At 48.5% G+C, this 20,844-nt stretch overlaps 1 protein-coding gene across 1 annotated transcript in view; it reads left to right on the top strand.

Annotated features, from left to right (window-relative positions):
- The first annotated feature begins 1,537 nt into the window (after nt 1-1,537).
- TG (thyroglobulin) overlaps nt 1,538-20,844 on the top strand; it is a 242,803-nt gene continuing 223,496 nt past the window's right edge. The window contains exons 1-10 of the mRNA XM_029222959.1: nt 1,538-1,641; nt 2,636-2,744; nt 4,057-4,154; nt 5,293-5,496; nt 5,861-6,020; nt 11,787-11,893; nt 12,367-12,510; nt 12,701-12,886; nt 17,735-18,835; nt 19,702-20,289. Coding sequence (XP_029078792.1) covers nt 1,575-1,641; nt 2,636-2,744; nt 4,057-4,154; nt 5,293-5,496; nt 5,861-6,020; nt 11,787-11,893; nt 12,367-12,510; nt 12,701-12,886; nt 17,735-18,835; nt 19,702-20,289 — 2,764 coding nt within the window. The 5' untranslated portion in view covers nt 1,538-1,574. The remainder of the gene's footprint in view (nt 1,642-2,635; nt 2,745-4,056; nt 4,155-5,292; nt 5,497-5,860; nt 6,021-11,786; nt 11,894-12,366; nt 12,511-12,700; nt 12,887-17,734; nt 18,836-19,701; nt 20,290-20,844) is intronic.

Here is a 20,844-nt window from a genome sequence, read left to right as displayed (position 1 = left end):
ATTTCCCCCAAATCCCCAGTAGGTGCTTATTATACCTAGCACCCTAGTCTTCAAGAATGAAGGAGATGAACGAGAAGACTAAGTGATTGTATTAGGATCGAGGAGGGAGGGAGAGGTGACAGGACCAGTGGTGAAGAGCCTGCCAGAGTGGTGGAGGCCTGAGCCAGGAGCAGACTGGGGGAGACCAGACCAGGGCACTGCCACTCAGAGTTACCACAAAAGCTTGTACGTCCTCCCAGCTCAGGGGGAATCAGGTGAGAGCAGTGACAGGGAGCTGAGTCATCATGAGAAAGGGGTTTTCATGGTGAGGAGGCACTTACCGCTTCATCGCTTGGGTGGAGAGAAGCACCTCTCCTTCCAGGTATGCGTCATGCTGACTCTGAAGGAAGCCCATGTGGCTCTGGCCCACTGGCTGCACGCTTTCACCCTCATTGACTCCACTCTGTTGCTTGCCAGAGGCCAGACCAGCGAGAATGACTCAGCACACAGGCTGACCTGTGCAAGGTCTGTGCATGCGTGTTGAGGGTAGTAGGAAGCATGGTGAGTGGGGTTTCTGGTAGACCTCTAACCGTGATTTCAAGGTTTTAGAAAACTCGTCTGCTTTAGAACACCTGGACCTGGAGAGATGGCAGGGGCTGCAGAAGGCTATGCTTATTATATTGTTATAGGGTCTCCATAGCATGTGTAGAACTACCCCGTGTAATGGGGGTAGCAAGGGGCCACACGGGGGGAGTTCTAATTTTCCAGTAAATGCCAACACATCTTCTCAAATCACCTTTGCCTGAAATCTAAGTCTCGTTGTTAGTTATCTCCCTGACCCCACAGCCATGTGCTCCTCAAGACCTGCCCACGCTTCCTTCTGAGCACCTGTGGTGGGCACCTCCATCCCCTACCCCTTCCGGTGGAGAAGCAAATGGAGTAAACACACTGATGTGCAGGCTTCCTGTGGAATACACAGTTCCTGCTCTTTTTTGGTTGGCGACATCCGAAGTCCTGGGACAGAAGGGAAAGGAGGATAAATATGAATATGAATGTGTGTGTGCGTGTGTCTGGCTTCTCTCACTAAAATTCGTACAGTCTGTATTAATGGTTCTGACTGTTTTGTCCTCTGCCATATCCTCATTGCCTAGAATACTGTCTGCTACACTTTTGGGCTCTAAAGAAACATTGTTGGAAGGAAAGAAGGAAGGGAGGGAGGGAGAGAGGAAGGAAGGAGGAGGAAGGGAGGCGGGGTTGCCTTTCCTTCATGGTGGGCCTGAGCCCGTTGCCCAGAAAGCCGCAGAGCTTTGGCCTTTACCCGTGAAGATGAATTTTGAAGCCATGCCCCCCAGTTCTCCTCCCCGACAGCTGCACGAGATTCTCATCACCCACTGGCCACATGAGTGTCCTCAGAGGGAGCAGACGCAGGTGGAGGACCTCCTCGTGGCCAGCAGAGAAAACAGGGCGGCGCTGCTTCACTGAGCGCCGGTGGCGTGTGGGCTGGGGGCACCCCCGTCAGCTCTATAAAGGCTCCCTGGCCAGAGCCCAAGGAGGCAGCGGCTTCTACCTCTTCGTCCCTGGAAGGGCCCAGGAAAATGGCCCTGGCCCTGGCGGTCTTCAGTCTGCTGGGCTCAGCCTGCTTGGTGTCAGCCAACAGCTTTGGTGAGTTCCGAGCCTGAGGCCATGGAGCGTTGGGTCAGGAGGGAGCTCTCAGTCCAGCCCCTTGTTAGCCAGGATTTGCCCCAGGGCCTTGGAACCTCTGTGATCTCATTTAATCCTCACAGTGTCCCGAGCTCAGTTACTTGCTCCTCCCTTTTCAGATGAAGAGACAGAGGGTCTTGAGAGGGAAACTGGATGGTCTGAGGTCACGGAGTCAGTGATTTGTGGAGAGGAGATGGGAAACCAGATATTCCTCGTCGGATTCTAGCTCTCCCCAACCCCATCCTGTTGGCAAATTTTGGCATTGCCGTTGTTCTTTTTATTCTCTTAGCGATCTCAAGTACTAGGTTATCCGTGTGGGGTATTTGAGAAATAGCAGGTAGTGAAAAACACAAATCTACTTGTGGCATGAAATAGACCTAACTTCTAGCTGCGGCTCAGCCACTTATCCTGTGACTTAGGATAAGTCTCAGCTTGCTTCCTCGCTGGGAAAGTAAGCAGTTGTGACTGTGATTTCTGCATAAGCTCCTGCATGTTACACGCATTCTCCATGGAAAATAAGACACATGGGAGTTATTTTGTATTCCCATGCGGGACCAGGAAGGTGCTCTGTCCGCAGGGAGCGCCTTGGTAAATTCAAGAGCACCTCCTTTATGGTGTTCTGACCTGACCCAGCTGCTCGCTGGGGGAACGTGCAATCCAAGGGTTCACTTTGAATCCTTCTCCTGCCAGCTGTATTATCTTGAACAGACGACATTCCCTGCCCAAGTCTTAGGGCCACATGGGTAAGGTGGAGATAATGCCTCCCAGGGGATTACGGGAGCTAATGTCATACTTGGAAAAAGTGTGAGTAGCTGCAAAATTGCAAGTTAGAACATACTTGATGATGGTGCTAGAAATAAAACCCGGAAGAGCATCTGTGCCTTTAGGGAGCCCGTCTCTCTTACTGGAATCCAGACCAGCAACTCCTCTCTGATGAGTCACTTCCTTTGTGCAGAGTACCAGGTGGACGCCCAGCCTCTCCGTCCGTGTGAGCAGCAGAGGGAGGCGGCCTTTCTGAAGGGAGCAGACTACGTTCCCCAGTGCGCTGAGGATGGCAGCTTCCAGTAAGGCCTACTCCAGCCATGTGGACTCAGGGGCCTTGGAGGCCTTAAAGCACATCTCATTCCTGTCCCCTGTCCACCCTTCCCACCCTCCCTTTACTCTCCTCCTTGAACGTGAGATGTGGCTACTGTCACCTGGAGGGTGCCTGCCACTCAGATCCTCAGACTAATCAACACTGAGTCATCTGACCCAGAGTGCCCCAACCCATGCTCCATTCCAGCCAGAACCAAGGATGTCCCCTCCTTTCCTGCCAAAGCTTTTACCCTAATTACTTTAATAAGGGGCGCAGGGGTGGGGAGATCAAATGATTGATGCTTTGGTGCCTCTTCTCCTCCCTGCATCCTCTTGATGAGTCAGAGGTGGAGGGAAGCAGGGACCTCTGAACTCTCAGGTCAGTGGCTGCCTCCAAGCTGTGCTGAGTTTGGCTCTCTGGGCTGCACGACGCTGTCTCCCCACTGGGCTCCTCTCTGAAAGGGGTTTTTGGCTGCCCTCACAAGGACTTGGAGCCCGGGACTCTCTCCCGGCAGAGTGGGGTGATAACACACAGGAACCCTTTGCGTGTGTTTCACTTTCCCCACGCTGTTCCAGCCACGTTTGAACAAGGGGAACTCCGTCTCTAGGGCTGTGTTCTGGGAAACATCCCTGAGACATCCGTCACCCCCCACCCCAGCTCCATTTTATTCACAAGCTTGCTTTGTGTGCCTAACGAAGCTCTTACCTACTCCCGAGAGCGAAGGCCAGTCCCTGCTTGGAGCTCTGGGAATTCTGGAGCAGAGGGGTTAGGAGGATGGTCCACCTTTGCTGCCTTATTTAATCAGTATCTAGCTGTTCCTGTGTCTCTTTCCTGGCCACGTGCAGGTTCAAGCCAGCCCTGCTCCTCCTCAGAAGGTTTTGCATACGAAGTTCTCTTTACCTGGAACACCTTTTACCTTCTTAGGCCCCTGGTATAACACCTGTCCGCCCCTCCACCTCAGTTTAGCCATCACTTCCCCTTGGAGACCCACGGAGCGCTTCCTGAGTAACCATAACCCAGGCCACTCTCTGCCCACTCCTGGTCCATGTAAGGGGCACCTTTACCCCCTGTAGCCTCCATGGGGCAGGAGCGTGGACACAAGGGTGGCCTTTGCTACAGGGCTGGCAGACTGGCCTGGTGGAGAATGAATGTGCGGGGCTGTCACAGGTGTCAGCGCTTTCCCTTTCTCTAGTCACCTGCCCTACCCCACACCAATCTCTTCTCAGTTTAAATGAATTAAAGCTTGGAGGGATGGAAAGGAAGAAGAAAGGTACCTACCTGACTGTGTCTCCTGCCCCCAGGACTGTCCAGTGCGGGAAGGATGGAGGCTCCTGCTGGTGTGTGGACGCCGACGGCAGGGAAGTGCCCGGCAGCCGGCAGCCTGGGCGGCCTGCATCCTGTAAGTTGGCAGGGGGGACCCGCTGGGGACAATTCACATCCTGGGTAGAGCACTAGGCTTGGGTGTGTCAAGGGTGAGTCTCCCCATGGGCTGCTGGATCTTCCCTTTTGAATTCGACCCTATCTCCTACAGGACTGCTGTGAAAATCAACTTGACAAGTCATTTGTTTAGCTAATCGCCTCTGAATTCCCCCATGTGCCAGGCTCGGTGCCTGGTGCTAAGAAGGAAGCAACAGGGAGCAGACATCAAAGGTCTCTGAAACCAGAAGGCAGCCACGTGCACAGGAAGTGTTCTTTCACCTGGGGTGTTTCTAAAATTTGAGACTGAGGTGAAAACTTTCCTGTTAAAATCGTTGTTACAATGAGTAGTCAAAGAAAGCCCAGTCCCCGTTTAAAGCATATCACAGTTCAGCCTAAAACAAAGGTCAGTTTACACTGGTCATCTTAAAATTGTGAAACTGAGCTTGGAACCACTTAACCTTTAATGGAGCAAAGCTCTGTTTTGGGCACTGGTTTTGGGGACCAGCATGCTGCTGGGTCCCATGCTCTCACTGAGTTCTTGTTCCTTGTCTGTAACAAGGATATAGTATCTGCTATAGGATCAACTGTGATGGTTGAGAGGATTTAAAATGCACATAAGACACCCGGCCCACAGTAGGTATTCAATAGGATCAGTAATCACTAACGTCACTAGTCCTCATGCACCTGAAGAAGGCAGTTGTATTTTAATTCTGTAGATAACGTGAGTGGGGCACAGAGAGGTGACAGACTTCCTCAAGGTCACACAGCAAGTGTGCGGGGAAAGTTGAATTCAGACAAGCTGTCAACAGCCAGCCTGTACTCCATTCACACTGCACCTCTGCAGCGGCAGGGCTGTGGGGTGTCCCGGGGACCCATGGGACACGACGAAATCTGCCCTTCCAAGCTCGGTCCATAGGATGTCAGGAGAAGTCCTGGGATACAGAGTTGGGCAGTTGGAACGCTGGTCCTGAGGCTGTTGCCAGCTCATCGAGCACCCATGGGCTGTGGGAAGGACCGCCCTGCCTTCCCGCCTCTGGGGAGGGAGAAGGGTCCTCCTGGGTTACGACTCCTACGTCGTCCCTGCTGTCCTGCTCTGACGCCACTCTTTGTTGCCACAGGTCTGTCGTTCTGCCAGCTGCAGAAGCAGCAGATCTTACTGAGCAGCTACATCAACAGCACGGCCACATCCTACCTCCCTCAGTGTCAGGATTCGGGGGATTACGAGCCCGTGCAGTGCGACCTGCAACGGGAGCAGTGCTGGTGTGTGGACACCGAAGGGATGGAGGTGTACGGGACCCGCCAGCGAGGGAGGCCGACACGATGTAAGTCCCAGCGGCACCAGCACCCCATGAGGAGGCGGAGGCTGTGGGCGGCCTCCCATATTGGAACCAAAACGGGGTCAGGGCTCCCCGAGAAAAGGCAGAGGACCTGGCCCTCGACACAGAGAAGGAAGGGATTTTAGGAAGGTTTTATTCCTTCTGATAGTTCCATGTGGTGGACAGCAACATTCACCGGCTGATCATTAGAAGAGTAAGTAGGATTTCAAGGAGCATCTCCTGTCCCAGGCCTTAGTCCCTGTTTGGGATGCTGTCACGAGTGTAGTATGAACCCATGCACCTACACTGCAGAAGCGTACACACCTCCTTGTAGGGGAGAATTAAAAATTGTTTTCTTGGAAATGTTTAGGTCCAGGGAGCTGTGAGATAAGAAACCGCCGTCTCCTCCATGGGGTGGGGGACAAGTCCCCGCCCCAGTGTTCTCCAGACGGAGGCTTCATGTCTGTGCAGTGCAAGTTCGTCAACACCACGGACATGATGATCTTCGACCTGGTCCACAGCTACAACAGGTAAGGGCTGCTGGGCCCCTGAGCGTGCTCGTCACGGGCCATCCCTTCCCATCTCCTGCCAAAGCTCCCGCTCGCTTTGGGACTGTATGCTGGGACGTGCGCGTGCTCACGCGTGTGTGTGTGTGTGAGACACGCAGCCCGTGGGAACGGACAGAGGCCTCACGCTTCTTTGCTGTGACGGACGTCTGAAGGGCTACAGCATTCCCCACAGAGCGGGCTGGCGATAGCCATTCAGATTAAAAATAGGCGAACCTTCTGGCCCGGCCAGCCCATGGAGATGAAAACACCACAATGTGAAGATGTATGTTCTGGGATGTCTACTGCATCGTTGTTTATTGTAGCCGAAAACTGGGAACAAAGTGGCTGACAACCCAAGGTGGATGGCTGGATAAATGTGTACCTGCCATAAATATTTCTGCAGCCCTTTAAAAAAATGCAAATCAACTATTCCAGTTGATTCGGAGAGGATTCTGCAGCCCATTAAGATAATATGATACACAAGGTACAGATAGTGTAAGAGAATTTAATTTTTAGAAAACAAACATCAGACAGGTCCCTTCATGTGCATATATGATTCTATATTATGTTCATATTATGTGATCGTGCTTGTGTCCATATAGGATTAGGTGAGTGCAGAGAAAAACATGAATGAGCACATACTGTGTGGTTATCACAGCCGCCTTGAGGGCCAGGTTGCTGTGGAGCAGGGAACCAGCAGAAAAGGAAAAATGATGGCTCCATAAAAAACGTGGACCGTTTTTATAAATTGCATGTATGTTTGCACTTATCAATGAGTTTAAAGGTTTAAATAACAAATATGAAAAGGGAGATGCATCATAGATCTTGGCCCAAATAACTGGATAGCTTCCGGTTATTCAAGATGGCTACTCTATTACTGTAAAGGGCTCGCACTGACTTCAGATATAATTGAAACATTCTGAGTGAAAATAAATAAGAATATTAGTCTGTGAATACTGATAGGAATTCTCTTGGGGAACCTGAGCCTTTATGTGGCTGGCTTTCAAAACAACAAGTTTCTTTCCCTATGAGAGAGAGAGATGTGCCGGGAGGGGTCACAGATAAAAGCCTGTGACCAAGAACTGTCCCAGAGATAAGTCTCTTTGAGCTGCGTAGTGTTTTAAAAACTGGGGGATTTTAAGTAGAATCCTGTGAAATTTCCGTTTGTGTAGGTAAAAATAGTTGAACATCAGCAATTTTATATGTTCTACATAATACACAAAATTCTGAATTCCTTATTCTGAAGAACAAGGGTGAGGGCTACATGCATTGTCGCATGGCACCAAGAAGCTGGTTCTCTTTGGACTGAGCGCCCCCCCGCGCCCCCCCCCCGCCCCCGCCGCTGCTCTGTGTCTCTCCGTGTCCTGCTGCCAAATACCTCTGCTCCATCTGTTTGCATTACCCGCCTGGCCCCATAGCATTTGCCCTGTGACCCTCATTCTGACTCTGTCACTGCTGGCAAAGTGACCTGGTCACTTACTTCTCTGAGCCTCAGTGTCCCCATCTGTAAGGACAACACCGGCTCATTAGGTCACGGTGAAGATATGCTGAGCCCTTGTCTGTAAAACCACTGCAAAAATTGTAGATTATTATGCATCTGTAAGGAAGATCACCAGCTTCAGCAAATGTAGGTTACATTCAGCAAATGTAGGTTACATTCCCCTCCCCGCCCCACAAGGCCTGCCCGCGTGCACATAGGAATCTGCAAACAGCCTGATTTACTGATGCTCATTGATACAAACCAACGTGTGCTCAGTTCAAGTTCAACTGGATGTTCACTATATACAGGGAATTTGAGATCCTTTCATTTACTTCAATATTTACAAAAATAATTGGAACTGATGGTCTCTGGCACACAATAGGGAATCTGAAGCACAGAAGTTCAGGACCCTAGCCTAGGAATCACAGTTGGTGGGTCCCAGAGCTGTCTGTCTCCTTTTACCATCCCACAAAACCTCAGTTCATCTCTGTTCCCCACAGCATAGAGCACAGAGCCTTGCATACAGTAGGCCTACAGTCATCAAAGAACTTCTTGCAGGTGCCAGCTTGAGGCACAATTCATAGCTGCTTCCACCAGAGGGCAGTCGAGTTAAAGGCAAACATTCAGGACTAAGCATCCATTGTTAAGGAACAAAAAAAGTTTACCCTTGAAATGGGAGCCTTTCTTTTATGTAAGCAAGCATGTCTCTGAGCGAATTCTGATTTAAGAAGGTCATGGGAAGGGTCAGGTGGCTGGTTACTGGAAGCCCAGCCATATTCAGGAATTTTCTGATAAGCAGACCTGGGCAGTGCCAGCCCCAGTGACTCCACTGGGGCAAAGTGTCAGGAGCCACGGAGGCTACGTGGAGAGTCTAGATATAACACCTAGGGTCGCCAGTTGAAAAAATACCGGATGGCCAGTGATATTTGAATTTCACATAAACAAGGAGTAATTTTTAGTTTCAGTTCGTCCCCAATACTGCATCAAGAATTTTAAGCCTGAGTGGGAGTTGGGTATATCTTATTAACCATCAGACTTGGATTTTGAAAAGAATGGACTGGGGTCAGGGAAGAGCAGAATGGGTGCCTGGGGGTGACTCTGTAAGTTCGGAGGCTACTGTACTAGTCCAGGTGAGAGGTGCTGTCAACTTGGACCAGAGCAGGTGATGGAGAGGACCATGGTGAGATGGAGTGGGATTGGACAAATATTGACTTGGTAGACTCCATGGAGCTTGGTGAAGGAACATATGTGGGAGGCGAGGGAGAGAAAAAGTTAAGGAGGACTCCAAGGTCTGGTTTCTGGATGGATGGTACAGGAAGAGTCTGGAAAGGAAAAGTCACAAATTTGCTTTTGGCATATTGAATCTGAGGCGATTTCTATGGGAAATTCACATGGAGAAGTGGCGTAAGGCAGTTGACCTGTTTCCATGGGGCCACAGGGAGCCTGGAAGCCTCATTTGCCAACCTGTTTGTTGTGGGTTCTTGATGTGCTGGGTGATGATTTACACTTGAACTTGGCCACAGCATTTGCCCATCTAAGGCAGATCCTTTTGCCTCTTGGAAAAGGCAGCTGTTAACTACACCTGTTTGGCCGGTGACCAAAAGAACATGTCATGATGGGGTGACGTGATGGAGTGAGCTTTGCTAGTCCTTCTGGCCCCTCCCCCACCTTTCACATTGCCCTTACCTAACCACTAACTAGGGAAGCGTATTCTGGCTAAGCAGATTGTAGTAAAGGGCTTAAGAGCCGATGCCATTATCAAGGCTTTAGTGACCCGAATTAAATTCAGTTGGTTTCTTTATCAGTTCTCGTCCTTAGTGACTGAGCTCGTTCAAACTTCTTCAGATGCCTTGGCAACCCATGCGATACAGGTGATCCAGGGGGAAGGAGCAGATGCGTCATAACATGTGGTAAAGGGGCCTCGTTACCTGAACGTGTGAGCGACTGTGTGTGGAGACATCCTCGCGGACTCATCACCAGTTACCCTCACAGGACCCTCTGCAGTGTCTGCAGTGCCCCAGGCACTGTGGGAGTCACAGCGCTTGACTTTGAGGAGGGCTCTGCTAGTCTTCATCAATGGCGAGATGTCTGGAGGGGCTGTCCGGGAGAGGGTTGGAGCATCTGACTGAGTAGGGGGTGTTGGCTCCCTGGGTCCAGGGGCACGAATCCTACCCTGCAGGTGAGCAGGACCGGACGCCTGGCAGGGCCTGACATTTTGTATCGCACGGAGCCTCATTTGTGATTTCTCTAACTCTGTGTTGGCCACAATCTGAACATAAAAGCAGAAACGCCATCATTTTCCCCTCCACTACAATTTTCCTTCTTGAGGACTCTTTTATTCTCATCCTGATAAAATCCAAAGAAAGGGAAGCATCCTTTTCCATTAGTTGAAGGTTGAGATGGGTCTCTGGGTTGAATTGGTGGAATGTGGGACTGGAGTGATTTAAACTTCCCGTGCCTCATGCTGGAATGGGCTTCAGAACCTCGGGCCAGCTGAGTGACCCATCACTGTCTATTAGATGCCAGGAAAAGCTCAGTGTCCAGCCTAGAAAGAAGAGTGTCAAAACAGAGGACTGCCTCTCAGGATATGGGGCAGGAACTGGGTACAGCCAAACACACTGCGTAACACCATTAGCAGAGATCACGTGGTGGTGAAGCCCTGGATTTGAACCCCCGTTCCCACCACTGGTTCAAGACCCATGGCCAATGCACCTCAATTTTTTAACCTCTAAAATGGGCATGAAAAAAATACCACCTGCCTTTTAGGAGGGTTAAATGAATTAAACGAGTCAACATATATTAAACATTTTGCAGGTTGTCTTCTACAAATTAGTGTTCAATAAATGGAAGTGATTATGCTACTATTATTAGCACTTTTGTAATTGAATTGTCCCGTGTTCCAATTAATGAACTTCTGTCATATACCTCCTGTCAGTGGGAGCAACTGGGCCAAGTGAGTTTTTAGTTTCTTTTATTCAACTCACTTAGTGTAACATTCTTTTTAATTTAACTCACATACACATAGTCATAGACCAACAACATGGAAAAAATCCATAATTCTACAGTGCGTTCATAGGTCTTGTTTTGTGCATTCATTTACATTCAGATTAACTAATACTCGTGCACCCTGTGTTCAGGCTCTGAGCAATTCCTGCAAATATATTCCCTTCCAATACTGGTTCATGTGCATAGGAGCAATTGTAGTATATGTACGTGCCATTTTGTATTCTACGCTTTTTACATAATATTATGCATGCATTCGTTTGGGGGGTTTACTATAATTCACTTTTAATGTTCATATCTTTGGACATTAAGGTTGTTTTTAACATTTTGCTAGAATATATTACACAGCAATAGACCTATCTGTGCAGAGAGCTGCTTTTCTGCTAACTTATTGGTTGGGGATATATTTCCAGATGTAGGTAGAAACATACTATACTTGGTTTCATAGATTTGCTATATAGGGCATAAAATAAATCTCTCAGTGTTGCATAAAGATGAACAAATCCTCTCTGGTTGCTATGTCATTGCACGTGGGAAGAACTCCTGATACAGCTTTACGTCACTCACCTGGGCTTCATATTACTTCCAGGATGGGGAGCCCAGCCAATTAGCTCCCTTTAGCAATTGCCGGGTCAGGCATGATTTAGGCATCCTTTTCCTCAATTTATGGCAAGGGATGTATAGTCCTTGTTAGTGATGTCACATTGATTTGGTGTTTTTTTCAACTGTGGGACTGGGAAATGGCCTACATAAGAATTTCCTATCCTGGAATCTGGCTTCTTTTCAAGCTCTTGAAAAGTTGTAAAGGGATCTGAAGTCGTCTGATCTCCCCAAATGAGATCATCTACAATGTGTACCATATGTCTGTAAAGCACACTTGGCCCTTAGTCTCTAGGGTTATATTCTAGTAAAGGAACTTGTTAATGCAATGCTCATTAACTGTTTTCTGCCTGGTCCTATGAGACACACGCTTGGGCATAAATTGGTCAAATGCCACGAGTGAGAAAAATGCTAATTAGTAGATGACAGCCAAGCACAGCTTTATTTTCACAGGTCCAGCCTCGCTCTGGCCAAGGACAACCAATTTAGAAAAAAAAAAAAAAATACGTTTACTGCAGGAAGCATGGAGCAAATGGCATGAAATAAAGAAGCAGCCATTTCTTTTCCCCAGATGAAATGAGGCCACATTAATTTATTTCTACAGGAAGGGCTCATGATGACTTGCTTTTTATGAAACGGTGGTCATAAATCCCATTGTCTCTTAGGTTCCCAGATGCATTTGTGACCTTCAGTTCCTTTCGCAGAAGGTTTCCGGAGGTGTCTGGGTATTGTCACTGTGTGGACAGCCAAGGGCGGGAACTGGCTGAGACAGGTAAGCGCATTCGCCAGACCCGAGAGCCTAAATGTCACTCCCTGTCAATCAGAAATAGTGGCTGGGCTGCCCTGGATATGGAGGAGGGCGTGGCCTTCGCAGACTTTCAGGGGCGGTCCTTTAAGCACAGCTGCTGCTAGTCTACGTGGTGCCTTTGCACACACTGGAAAGAGGTGCCCGGTCCCTGCCCCGCCCCACCCCGCCCCTGCGCAGATGCAGCTCCAAGCGTGGCAAGTAGGACCCAGGATGGACTGCAATCTCTCACTCCCTCAGCTGTGTTCCCTTGTGCTGTGAACAAACTGTGCAACCATACACAGCCGCCCTGACTTTGAAAACCATTAAAGCCTTGTTCAGACCCAAAGCACAATGATGCTAGTGGAGGCTCTGGCCTCTTCATATCTGTTTACACAGCGAGGTCAGGGCCTCCTGTCTGAATGAACCCATCCCTCCAAACGCTTGCTGTCTTGGCTCAGGTTTGGAGCTGCTACTTGATGAAATTTATGACACCGTTTTTGCTGGCCTGGACCTTGCTTCCACCTTCACTGAGACCACCCTGTACCGAATACTGCAGAGACGGTTCCTAGCGGTGCAGCTAGTCATCTCTGGCAGATTCCGATGTAAGTACTAAGCCGACGGCAGATGTGTGTGTTTCTGCTAGGAGAAAACCACTCGGGATTCAAGTCGCTGCAGTCTCTGTGGCTGTCCCAGCAAAGTGGGTGCGGGGACTGAAACAATCTTACCAGCGCCCAGAACGCATGCTGTAAACACACCAACTGTCCTTTCCTTTACCACGCGGATCTCTTGTAGGCCCCACGAAATGTGAAGTGGAGCGGTTTACAGCCACCAGCTTCGGTCACCCCTGCGCTCCGAGCTGCCGCCCAGATGGGGAGTACCAGGCGGTACAGTGCCAGAGGGACGGGCCATGCTGGTGTGTGGATGCCCAGGGACGGGAGATCCAGGGGACACGGCGTCAAGGGGAGCCTCCGTCCTGTGGTGGGTGTCCTCTCCAGTCCTCCTCTCGTTTTCGTCAGGTCGTGTGACTTTAAGTGTCTCTCCAGATGGACCTCTTCATAACCCATTAATTCCACTGCCTCCTGAGGGTGTCCTCACAGGCCTTTCAGGTTCAACATGATGCAAACCTGTTTATCATCATTAATTTCCAGCACATTTCTTGTCCTGCATCAGGCATGGTTGCTTCCTCAGGGAGCTCAGAGAACAGTAGAAGAATTAAGTGTACACGTGCCATGAGAGAAGTGTGTGCTGATAGCTGAAGGAGCACAGAGCAGAACCAGGTCAATCCTATCTCGCAGCATGTATGGCAAGGAAATATCCAGGAAGGCTTCATGGAAGAGTTGATACTTGATGAGCATCTTCTAAAATAAAGATGTTTCCTGAAGGAGGAAAATAAAGAGAGGTGTTCTCTCTACAAAGAGCAGGAGAAACAAAATTATAAGGATATAAATACGAAAGGGTCCCAACTTATGATGGTTTGACTTACAATTTTTTGACTTTGCAATGGTGCGAAAATGATACACATTCAGTAGAAACAGTGCTTTGAATCTCGATCATTTCCCGGCCTAGAGATATGCGGTATGAAACTTTTTCGTGATGATGGGCAACGGCAGTGAGCCGCAGCTCCCCCCGTTAGCCACTCGATTGTAACCCATACACTTATGACCATTCTGTACCCAGACAGCTATGCTGTCTTTCCCTTTCAGTACAGTATCCAATAAATTGCATGAGGGAATTCCCTGGCCGTCTAGTGGTTAGGACTTGGCACTTTCACTGCCGGGGCCCATGTTCAAATCCTGGCCGGGGAACCAAGCTCCTGCAAGCATCGCGGTGAGGCCAAAAAAAAAAAATACTTACATGAGATATTCAGCACTTTATTATAAAATGGGCTTCGTGCTAAGATGGTTTTACCCAACCGTACACTAATGTAAGTGTTCTGAGTACATTTAAGGTAGGCGAGGCTAAGCTACAACGTTGGATATTCAATGCGTTTTCGACTTCATGATATTTTCCGCTTACGATGGGTTTATCAGGATGTCACCCCATCACAGTGGAGGAAGATCTGTAATAGGCGTTGGTGAGCTAATGAACAGTGAATCCGCGAGAAGGATAGAGAAAAAGCATGTTGGAGTATGTTTGGGGTGGGGAACTCTGAAAGGCAGGGGTAGTAAGGTCTTCCATAGCAAAGCAAAGGCTTGGGGGCTTCATCCTGGAGGGTCAGAGGAGCTGTTGAGGGTTTTTAAGCTGGAGAGTGCCATGTGGGGTTGGTGTGTAGGAAAGACAGCCCAGGCATTTTGGAGGACAGATTGTACAGGAGCATCAAGCTGCAGGTAGTGGGGTGTTTGAAGGTCATTGCAGTGTCCTGAAGAGAGATAAGGGGCCTATGTTACTTTCCTGGGGTGGCTGTAACAGATGACCACAAACCGAGTGGCTTAGAACAACAGAAATATATTCTTGCACAGTTCTAAAGGCTAGACATCTAAAATCAAGGTGTCAGCAGGGCCATGCTCGCTCTCAAGGCTTCAGGGGAGAATCCTTCCTTGCCTCTTCCTGGTTTGTGTTAGTCGCCAACAATCTTTGTGTTTTTAGACAGAAACGTAATGGTTTTATTTTATTATTTTTAAATTTTTATTGGAGTATAGTTGATTTACAATGCTGTGTTAGTTTCAGGTGTACAGCAAAGTGAATCAGTTATACATATACATATATCCACTCTTTCTTAGATTCTTTTCCCATATAGGCCATTACAGAGCACTGAGTAGAGCTCCCTGTGCTATACAGTAGGTCCTTATTAGTTACCTATTTTATACATAGTAGTGTGTATATGTCGATCCCAATCTCCCAATTTATCCCTCCCCACCCTTACCCGCTGGTAACCATAAATTGGTTTTCTACATCTGTGACTCTATTTCTGTTTTGTAGGTAAGTTCATTTGTGCCCTTGTTTTAGATTCCACATATAAGCGATATCATATGATATTTGTCTTTCTCCGTCTGACTTACTTCACTCAATATGATAATCTCTAGGTCCATCCATGTTGCTGCAAATGGCATTGTTTCATTCTTTTTTACGCCAACAATCTTTGGTGTTCCTTGGCTCGTGACTGCATAACTCCACACTCTGCCTCTGTTGTCACATGGCTATCTCCCTGTGTGTCTGCCTCTATATCTCATCTCCTCTTCTTGTAACGACACTAGTTGTATAAGATTAAGAGCCCACTTAATCCTATAATTAAGAGCACTCTAGAGTAGTAGAGCCTACTCCAGTAGGACCCCATCTTAACTCATTACATCTACAATGACCCCGTTTCGAAAGAAGATCACATCTGAGGTTCCAGGAAGGACATGAGTTCTGGGGAGACTATTCAGCCCAGGACAGGAAGCAATACTGAAGTAGAAGTAGCGGGCTGTGGAAGAGGGTGTGGACTTGAGACATGTCACCAGGCATCCCAGTAAGACTCCATTCCAGGGACTTCCCTGGCGGTCCACTGGTTAGGACTTCTCCTTCCAATGCAGGGGGTGTGAGTTCGATCCCTGGTCGGGGAGCTGAGATCCCACATGCCTCGTGGCCAAAAAACCAAAACGTAAAACAGAAGCAATATTGTAACAAATTCAATAAAGATGTTAAAAATGGTCCACATCAAAAAAAGAAAATCTTAAAAAAAAAAAGACTGTTCTACCTTGCAGTGAGACCCTGAAAGGTGTTAGCGGTGGAGCGGGAGGAATCCAGGAGCACTTGCAGGCTTCCAATTTAGGTGAACTGGATGGCCTGGGCAAGATCTGAAACAGTGAAGGAGGAGTACAGTCTTTTTAGAGGCTCAAAATAGACATGTGTTAATGTTCTTTCAATACTTCCTGGTAAACCATTTGATTTCTCCAACTTAACATTTTGAGTTCTTGGCACAGTATCGGGTACCATCCTACCTGCTAAGTGTGAGGTTGTAGAAAAAGAACATTCTGAAGCTCTGCCTTGAAGGTAGTTTTACAATTACACTTTGGTTCTATTAAAACCCAGAGAATATTGTGCCCTCCAATTTCCAGGTGAAAATGAAGAACTGTGGTCTTCCAAATTAAAACCAAAAGTACTTCCAAATGCATGGATCATATATTTTTTTTTTACTTTTTCTCTCTGGTGTATCAGTCCTGTGTCCATGGAAACAAATGCCACATGGAACGAATATCTGAATTTTCTTTTTTTTTTTTGCCTTGGTAACTCTACATAACAAATGAATGGACACAATATGCTCTTAATTTGGAAAGAGAGTAAGCCGAGCCGTGAGCTTGATTTCTTCCATACCGTGCTGTAATATCCATTAGAGGAAGCTGTTGCCTCATGGACGGATGTGTTATGTGTTCAGATGTTGCCAGTCTTTCTCACTCTCTCTGACCGCAAGTTCCAGCTCTTTCTCTATTGCCTGGTTACAGAGGAAAATTGGCTGACTTCCTTTTTGGCACCCATGTGAATTGAGGGAAAAGAATTATTTGGAAAAGTTGCGGGTGGGTGGATTGCAAAGGACTTCTAATATTTATGGTTTTATGGAGAAAAATGGAGCTTTCTCCCTTCCACCTATGTGACTGAGACAATCGGAGTTTGAATTTAAAATCTTTTCTCTGAATGTGGGATGACAGTCAACTTAGGATATTCAGATAGAATGACCTGACCACGCATGTAGTGAGTTGACTGAGTTAATACTGTCTAATTAATAATTTCAAGGGAAGGTCAAGAAGCCTGGGAGAATGTGCCAAGTGTGTTTGCTGAGTGGGCATTATTGTATTATATTATGGGAAATATCATAATTCCTAAATACTGTATCAATATGTTGAAACATAGGAAAATATTTCTAATTATGGGAAATACCAATAGCACTTAAAGTATGGTTCTTATCCTCAAACACTACAAACGAGTTAGCCTAGATGAAATGACCCACAAGGAGGAATTGGAAGCCACATGAAGAGCATATAATGAAGCGTTAAAGGCCATTAAGAATTCCAGTAGGAGAATACTGGAAAACAACATTTCATTAAAAACAAATAGGAATTTGTTGGTATAGTAGTTTCCTAGGGGGGCCGTAAGAAATGACCACAAACTGGGTGGCTTAAAATAACAGACATTTATTCTCTCACAGCCCTGCGGCCAAAAGTCTGAAATCAAGGTGTCAGCAGGGCCACGCTCCCTCGGAAGGCTCCAGAGTAGACTCCTTCCTTGCCCTTTCCTAGCTTCTGATGTTTGCTGGCAATCATTGGCATTCATTGGCTTATAGCTGCATCACTCTTGCCTCTGCATCCATCTTCATGTGTTTTTCTTCCCCGTGTATCTTCTCTGTAACATGGCATTTTTTAAGGACATCAGTCATTGGATTTAGGGCCCACCCTAATCCAGTATGACCTCATCTTAACTAATGACATCTGCAGAGATGCTCATTCCAAGTGAGGTCACATTCTGAGGTTCCAGGTGGACATGAATATTGGGCGAGGCAGGACACCTGGTGAGGAGACACCATTCATGGTGGTGAATGTGTGGTCAGGGTTCCAGATAGTGAGCTGGTGTCTCTGAGCCCGGCCTGAGGGGGAGGTCACCCTGTAATGAAATCTAGGAGAGAAAGTCAAGTCACCTGGAGTCCTTACTCCCCAAGATGGGAGCCACGGGTTCTGCTCAGGGGGAAGGAAAAAAATGTTAATCAAAAGATACAGAGAAGCAAGAGGTATGAATTTGGTCCCTGACTGACTTTTTTCATCTCACTACCAGAAAGATCTGAGGCCTTGTGTCAGGGTTACTGGTGATAGTAAAACCATTTCTCTGTTTGCATCTCTGTTTGCATTTCTCCTGCAGCTGAAGACCAGTCCTGTCCCTCTGAGAGGCGGCGGGCCATTTCCAGACTCCGCTTTGGGCCCTCGGGCTACTTCAGCCGGCACGACTTGTTCCTTGCTCCCGAGGAAGGACCGGGCTCTCAGAGAGTCACCGGATTTGCCTCATCCTGCCCCTCCTTGATCAAGGAGCTCTTTGTGGATTCTGGGATTCTCCACCCAATGGTACAAGGGCAGGTTACACGGTTTGCTGCCCTAGAAAGTCTCCTCAAAGAAGCCATCAGAGGGATTCTTCCCTCCCAAGAGCTGGCCCGTCTCGCCCTGCAGTTCACCACCAACCCAAAGCGACTCCAGCAAAACCTCTTTGGAGGGAGATTTTTGGAGAATGTCATCCAGTTTAACTTGTCTGGAGCCCTGGGCCCAAGAGGTACGTTTAATTTCAGTCGCTTTTTCCAGCAACTTGGTCTCCCAGGCTTCCAAAATGGACGGGCACTAGCAGATCCAGCCAAGCCCTTCTCCATGGGACTGGATTCAAATCCTGCCAGGGAAGCCCCTGAAGCCTTGAAGATGGGTGCTGCTATGAATAAGCCAGTTGTGGGCAGCTTTGGCTTTGAAATCAACTTACAAGAGAATCAAAATGCCATGAAATTCCTTTCTTCCCTCCTGGAGCTTCCAGAATTCCTTCTCTTCTTGCAGCATGCTATTTCTGTGCCAGAGGACAAAGCAAAGGATTTAGGTGACGTGATGGAAATGGTGCTTAGCTCCCAGGGCTGTGGGCAGACACCTGGCAGCCTTTTTGTCCCATCATGCACTGCAGAAGGGAGCTACAAGGAGGTCCAGTGCTTTGCTGGAGAGTGCTGGTGCGTGGATGCCCAGGGCCAAGAACTTGCTGGCTCCAGGGTCAGAGGTGGACAACCGAAGTGCCCCACAGAGTGTGAAAAGCAAAGGATGCGCATGCAAAGCCTCTTGGGTAGCCAGCCTGCAGGGTCCAGCCTGTTTGTCCCTTCTTGTACCAGTGAGGGGCACTTCCTCCCTGTCCAGTGCTTCAACTCAGAGTGTTACTGTGTGGACGCCGAGGGTCAGCCTATTCCCGGAACTCGAAGTGAACTTGGAGAACCCAAGCAATGTAAGTCTGTTGGGTATTCAATCTGCAGACTCTGATTCTCCCCTGGGCTCCTGACACAGTGCCTTACAGTCGTAGCTAAAGCCCCAACTTCTGTTATGACAAAATACGCTGGCTGGTTTTTTTTTTAACTTTTAATTCTATATCAGAGTATAGTTGATTAACAATGTTGTGGTAGTTTCAGGTGTTCAGCAAAGTGATTCAGTTATACATATGCATGTATCTATTCTTTTTCAGATTCTTTTCCCATTTAGGTTGTTAGATCATATTGGGCAGAGTTCCCTGTGCTATACAGTAGGTCCTTGTTGTTTATCCATTTTAAGTATTATGCTGGCAGGCTTCCCTGGTGGCGCAGTGGTTGGGAGTCCGCCTGCTGATGCAGGGGACACGGGTTCGTGCCCTGGTCTGGGGGGATCCCACATGCCGCGGAGCAGCTGGGCCCGTGAGCCATGGCTGCTGAGCCTGTGCGTCCGGAGCCTGTGCTCTGCAACGGGAGAGGCCACAACAGTGAGAGGCCCGCGTACCGCAAAAAAAAAAAAAAAAAAAAAATTATGCTGGCTGATTTAAAAATTGTCCAGAAAGGTCTTGATAATGTTTACCATTCTAAGGAGTGACTAGGGAGATTTATTTGGCCTTAAGGAACTGCCACGTACGTGCCTGCCGTGCTGACAACAGCTGGTCTCAACCGTGTTGATTTAGTGATGGGGATGTTCTCTTTCTGGATGCTATTTTACAAATTTAAGGTTGATGGCATCTCTGTGGTTGTATAAGGTGTTAGATGGAGTTTGGACAGTTAAGGTCTTCCATCTCGGTCTTCGGGGCTTATTAAACTTCTTAACCTGACGTGCCTGTGCTTTGTTCCTCCCCAGGCCCGACACCCTGTCAGTTACAGGCTGAGCGTGCCTTCCTTGGGACGGTGCGGGCCCTGGTCTCTAATCCCAGCATGCCGCCCACCCTCTCCAGCATCTATATCCCGCAGTGCAGTGCCAGCGGGCAGTGGAGACGTGTGCAATGTGATGGGCCCCCCGAGCAGGCCTTTGAGTGGTATGAACAGTGGCGAGCTCAGAACCGTGGTGGCCAGGAGCTGAGCCCTGCGGAGCTGCTAATGAAGGTCAGGAGCTACAGAGAAGTGGCTTCCAGAAGCTTCCGTCTCTTTATTCAAAGTCTGTATGAGGCTGGCCAACAAGACGTCTTCCCAGGGCTGGCAAGATACTCCTCAGTCCAAGATGTCCCGCTGGCAGTGTTGGAAGGGAACCTGACCCAGCCCGGAGGGAACATCCTTCTGGAGCCCTACCTCTTCTGGCAGATCCTAAATGGCCAGCTCAGTCGATACCCAGGGCCCTACTCAGACTTTAGCACTCCACTGGCCCACTTCGACCTCCGGAGCTGCTGGTGTGCGGATGAGGCTGGTCAAAAGCTGGAAGGAACCCGGACCGAGCCCAGCAAGGTCCCAGCATGTGAGTTAAACCACGAAGACTTGAATTTGTGGTTTTTAAAAACGGGTGTCTGGTGGGAGTGTATTGTCAAAGCTGGAATGGAGTTTAGAGAAGGCCAGGTACATCCCTTCAATGTATGGCTGAGAAAACTGAATGTATTAGTCAGCTCAGGAGGCTATAACAGAGTAGCAGACTGAGGGGCTTAACCAACAGCCATTTGTTTCTCACAGTTCTGGAGGGTGGAAGGTCAAGGTGCCAGCAGACTCAGTTCCTGGTGAGAGCCGTCTTCCTGGCTTGCAGAAGGCAACCTTCTCACTGTGTATTCACATGGCAGAGAGAGAGGAAGAGCTTTGGTCTCTTCATTTTTTAAGACACTAATTCCATCATGAGGGCCCCACCTTCATGACCTCACCTAAACCTAATCACCTCCCAGAGGTCCCACCTCCAAATACCATCCCATTGGGGATTAGGGCTTTAGCACATCCCTTTGAGGAGGACCCAAACATTCAGTCCATAACACCGAGGCTCACAGAAGGGAAGTGAGTTCCCTACATCTACACAGTCAGGCATCGGCAA

This window comes from Monodon monoceros, unplaced genomic scaffold (assembly GCF_005190385.1).
Source record: "Monodon monoceros isolate NGI ecotype Baffin Bay Population unplaced genomic scaffold, NGI_Narwhal_1 Super_Scaffold_14, whole genome shotgun sequence".
Lineage (NCBI taxonomy): Eukaryota > Metazoa > Chordata > Mammalia > Artiodactyla > Monodontidae > Monodon > Monodon monoceros.
Note: the sequence above shows the minus strand (reverse complement) of the source record. Positions and strands in the feature narration are given on the sequence as shown.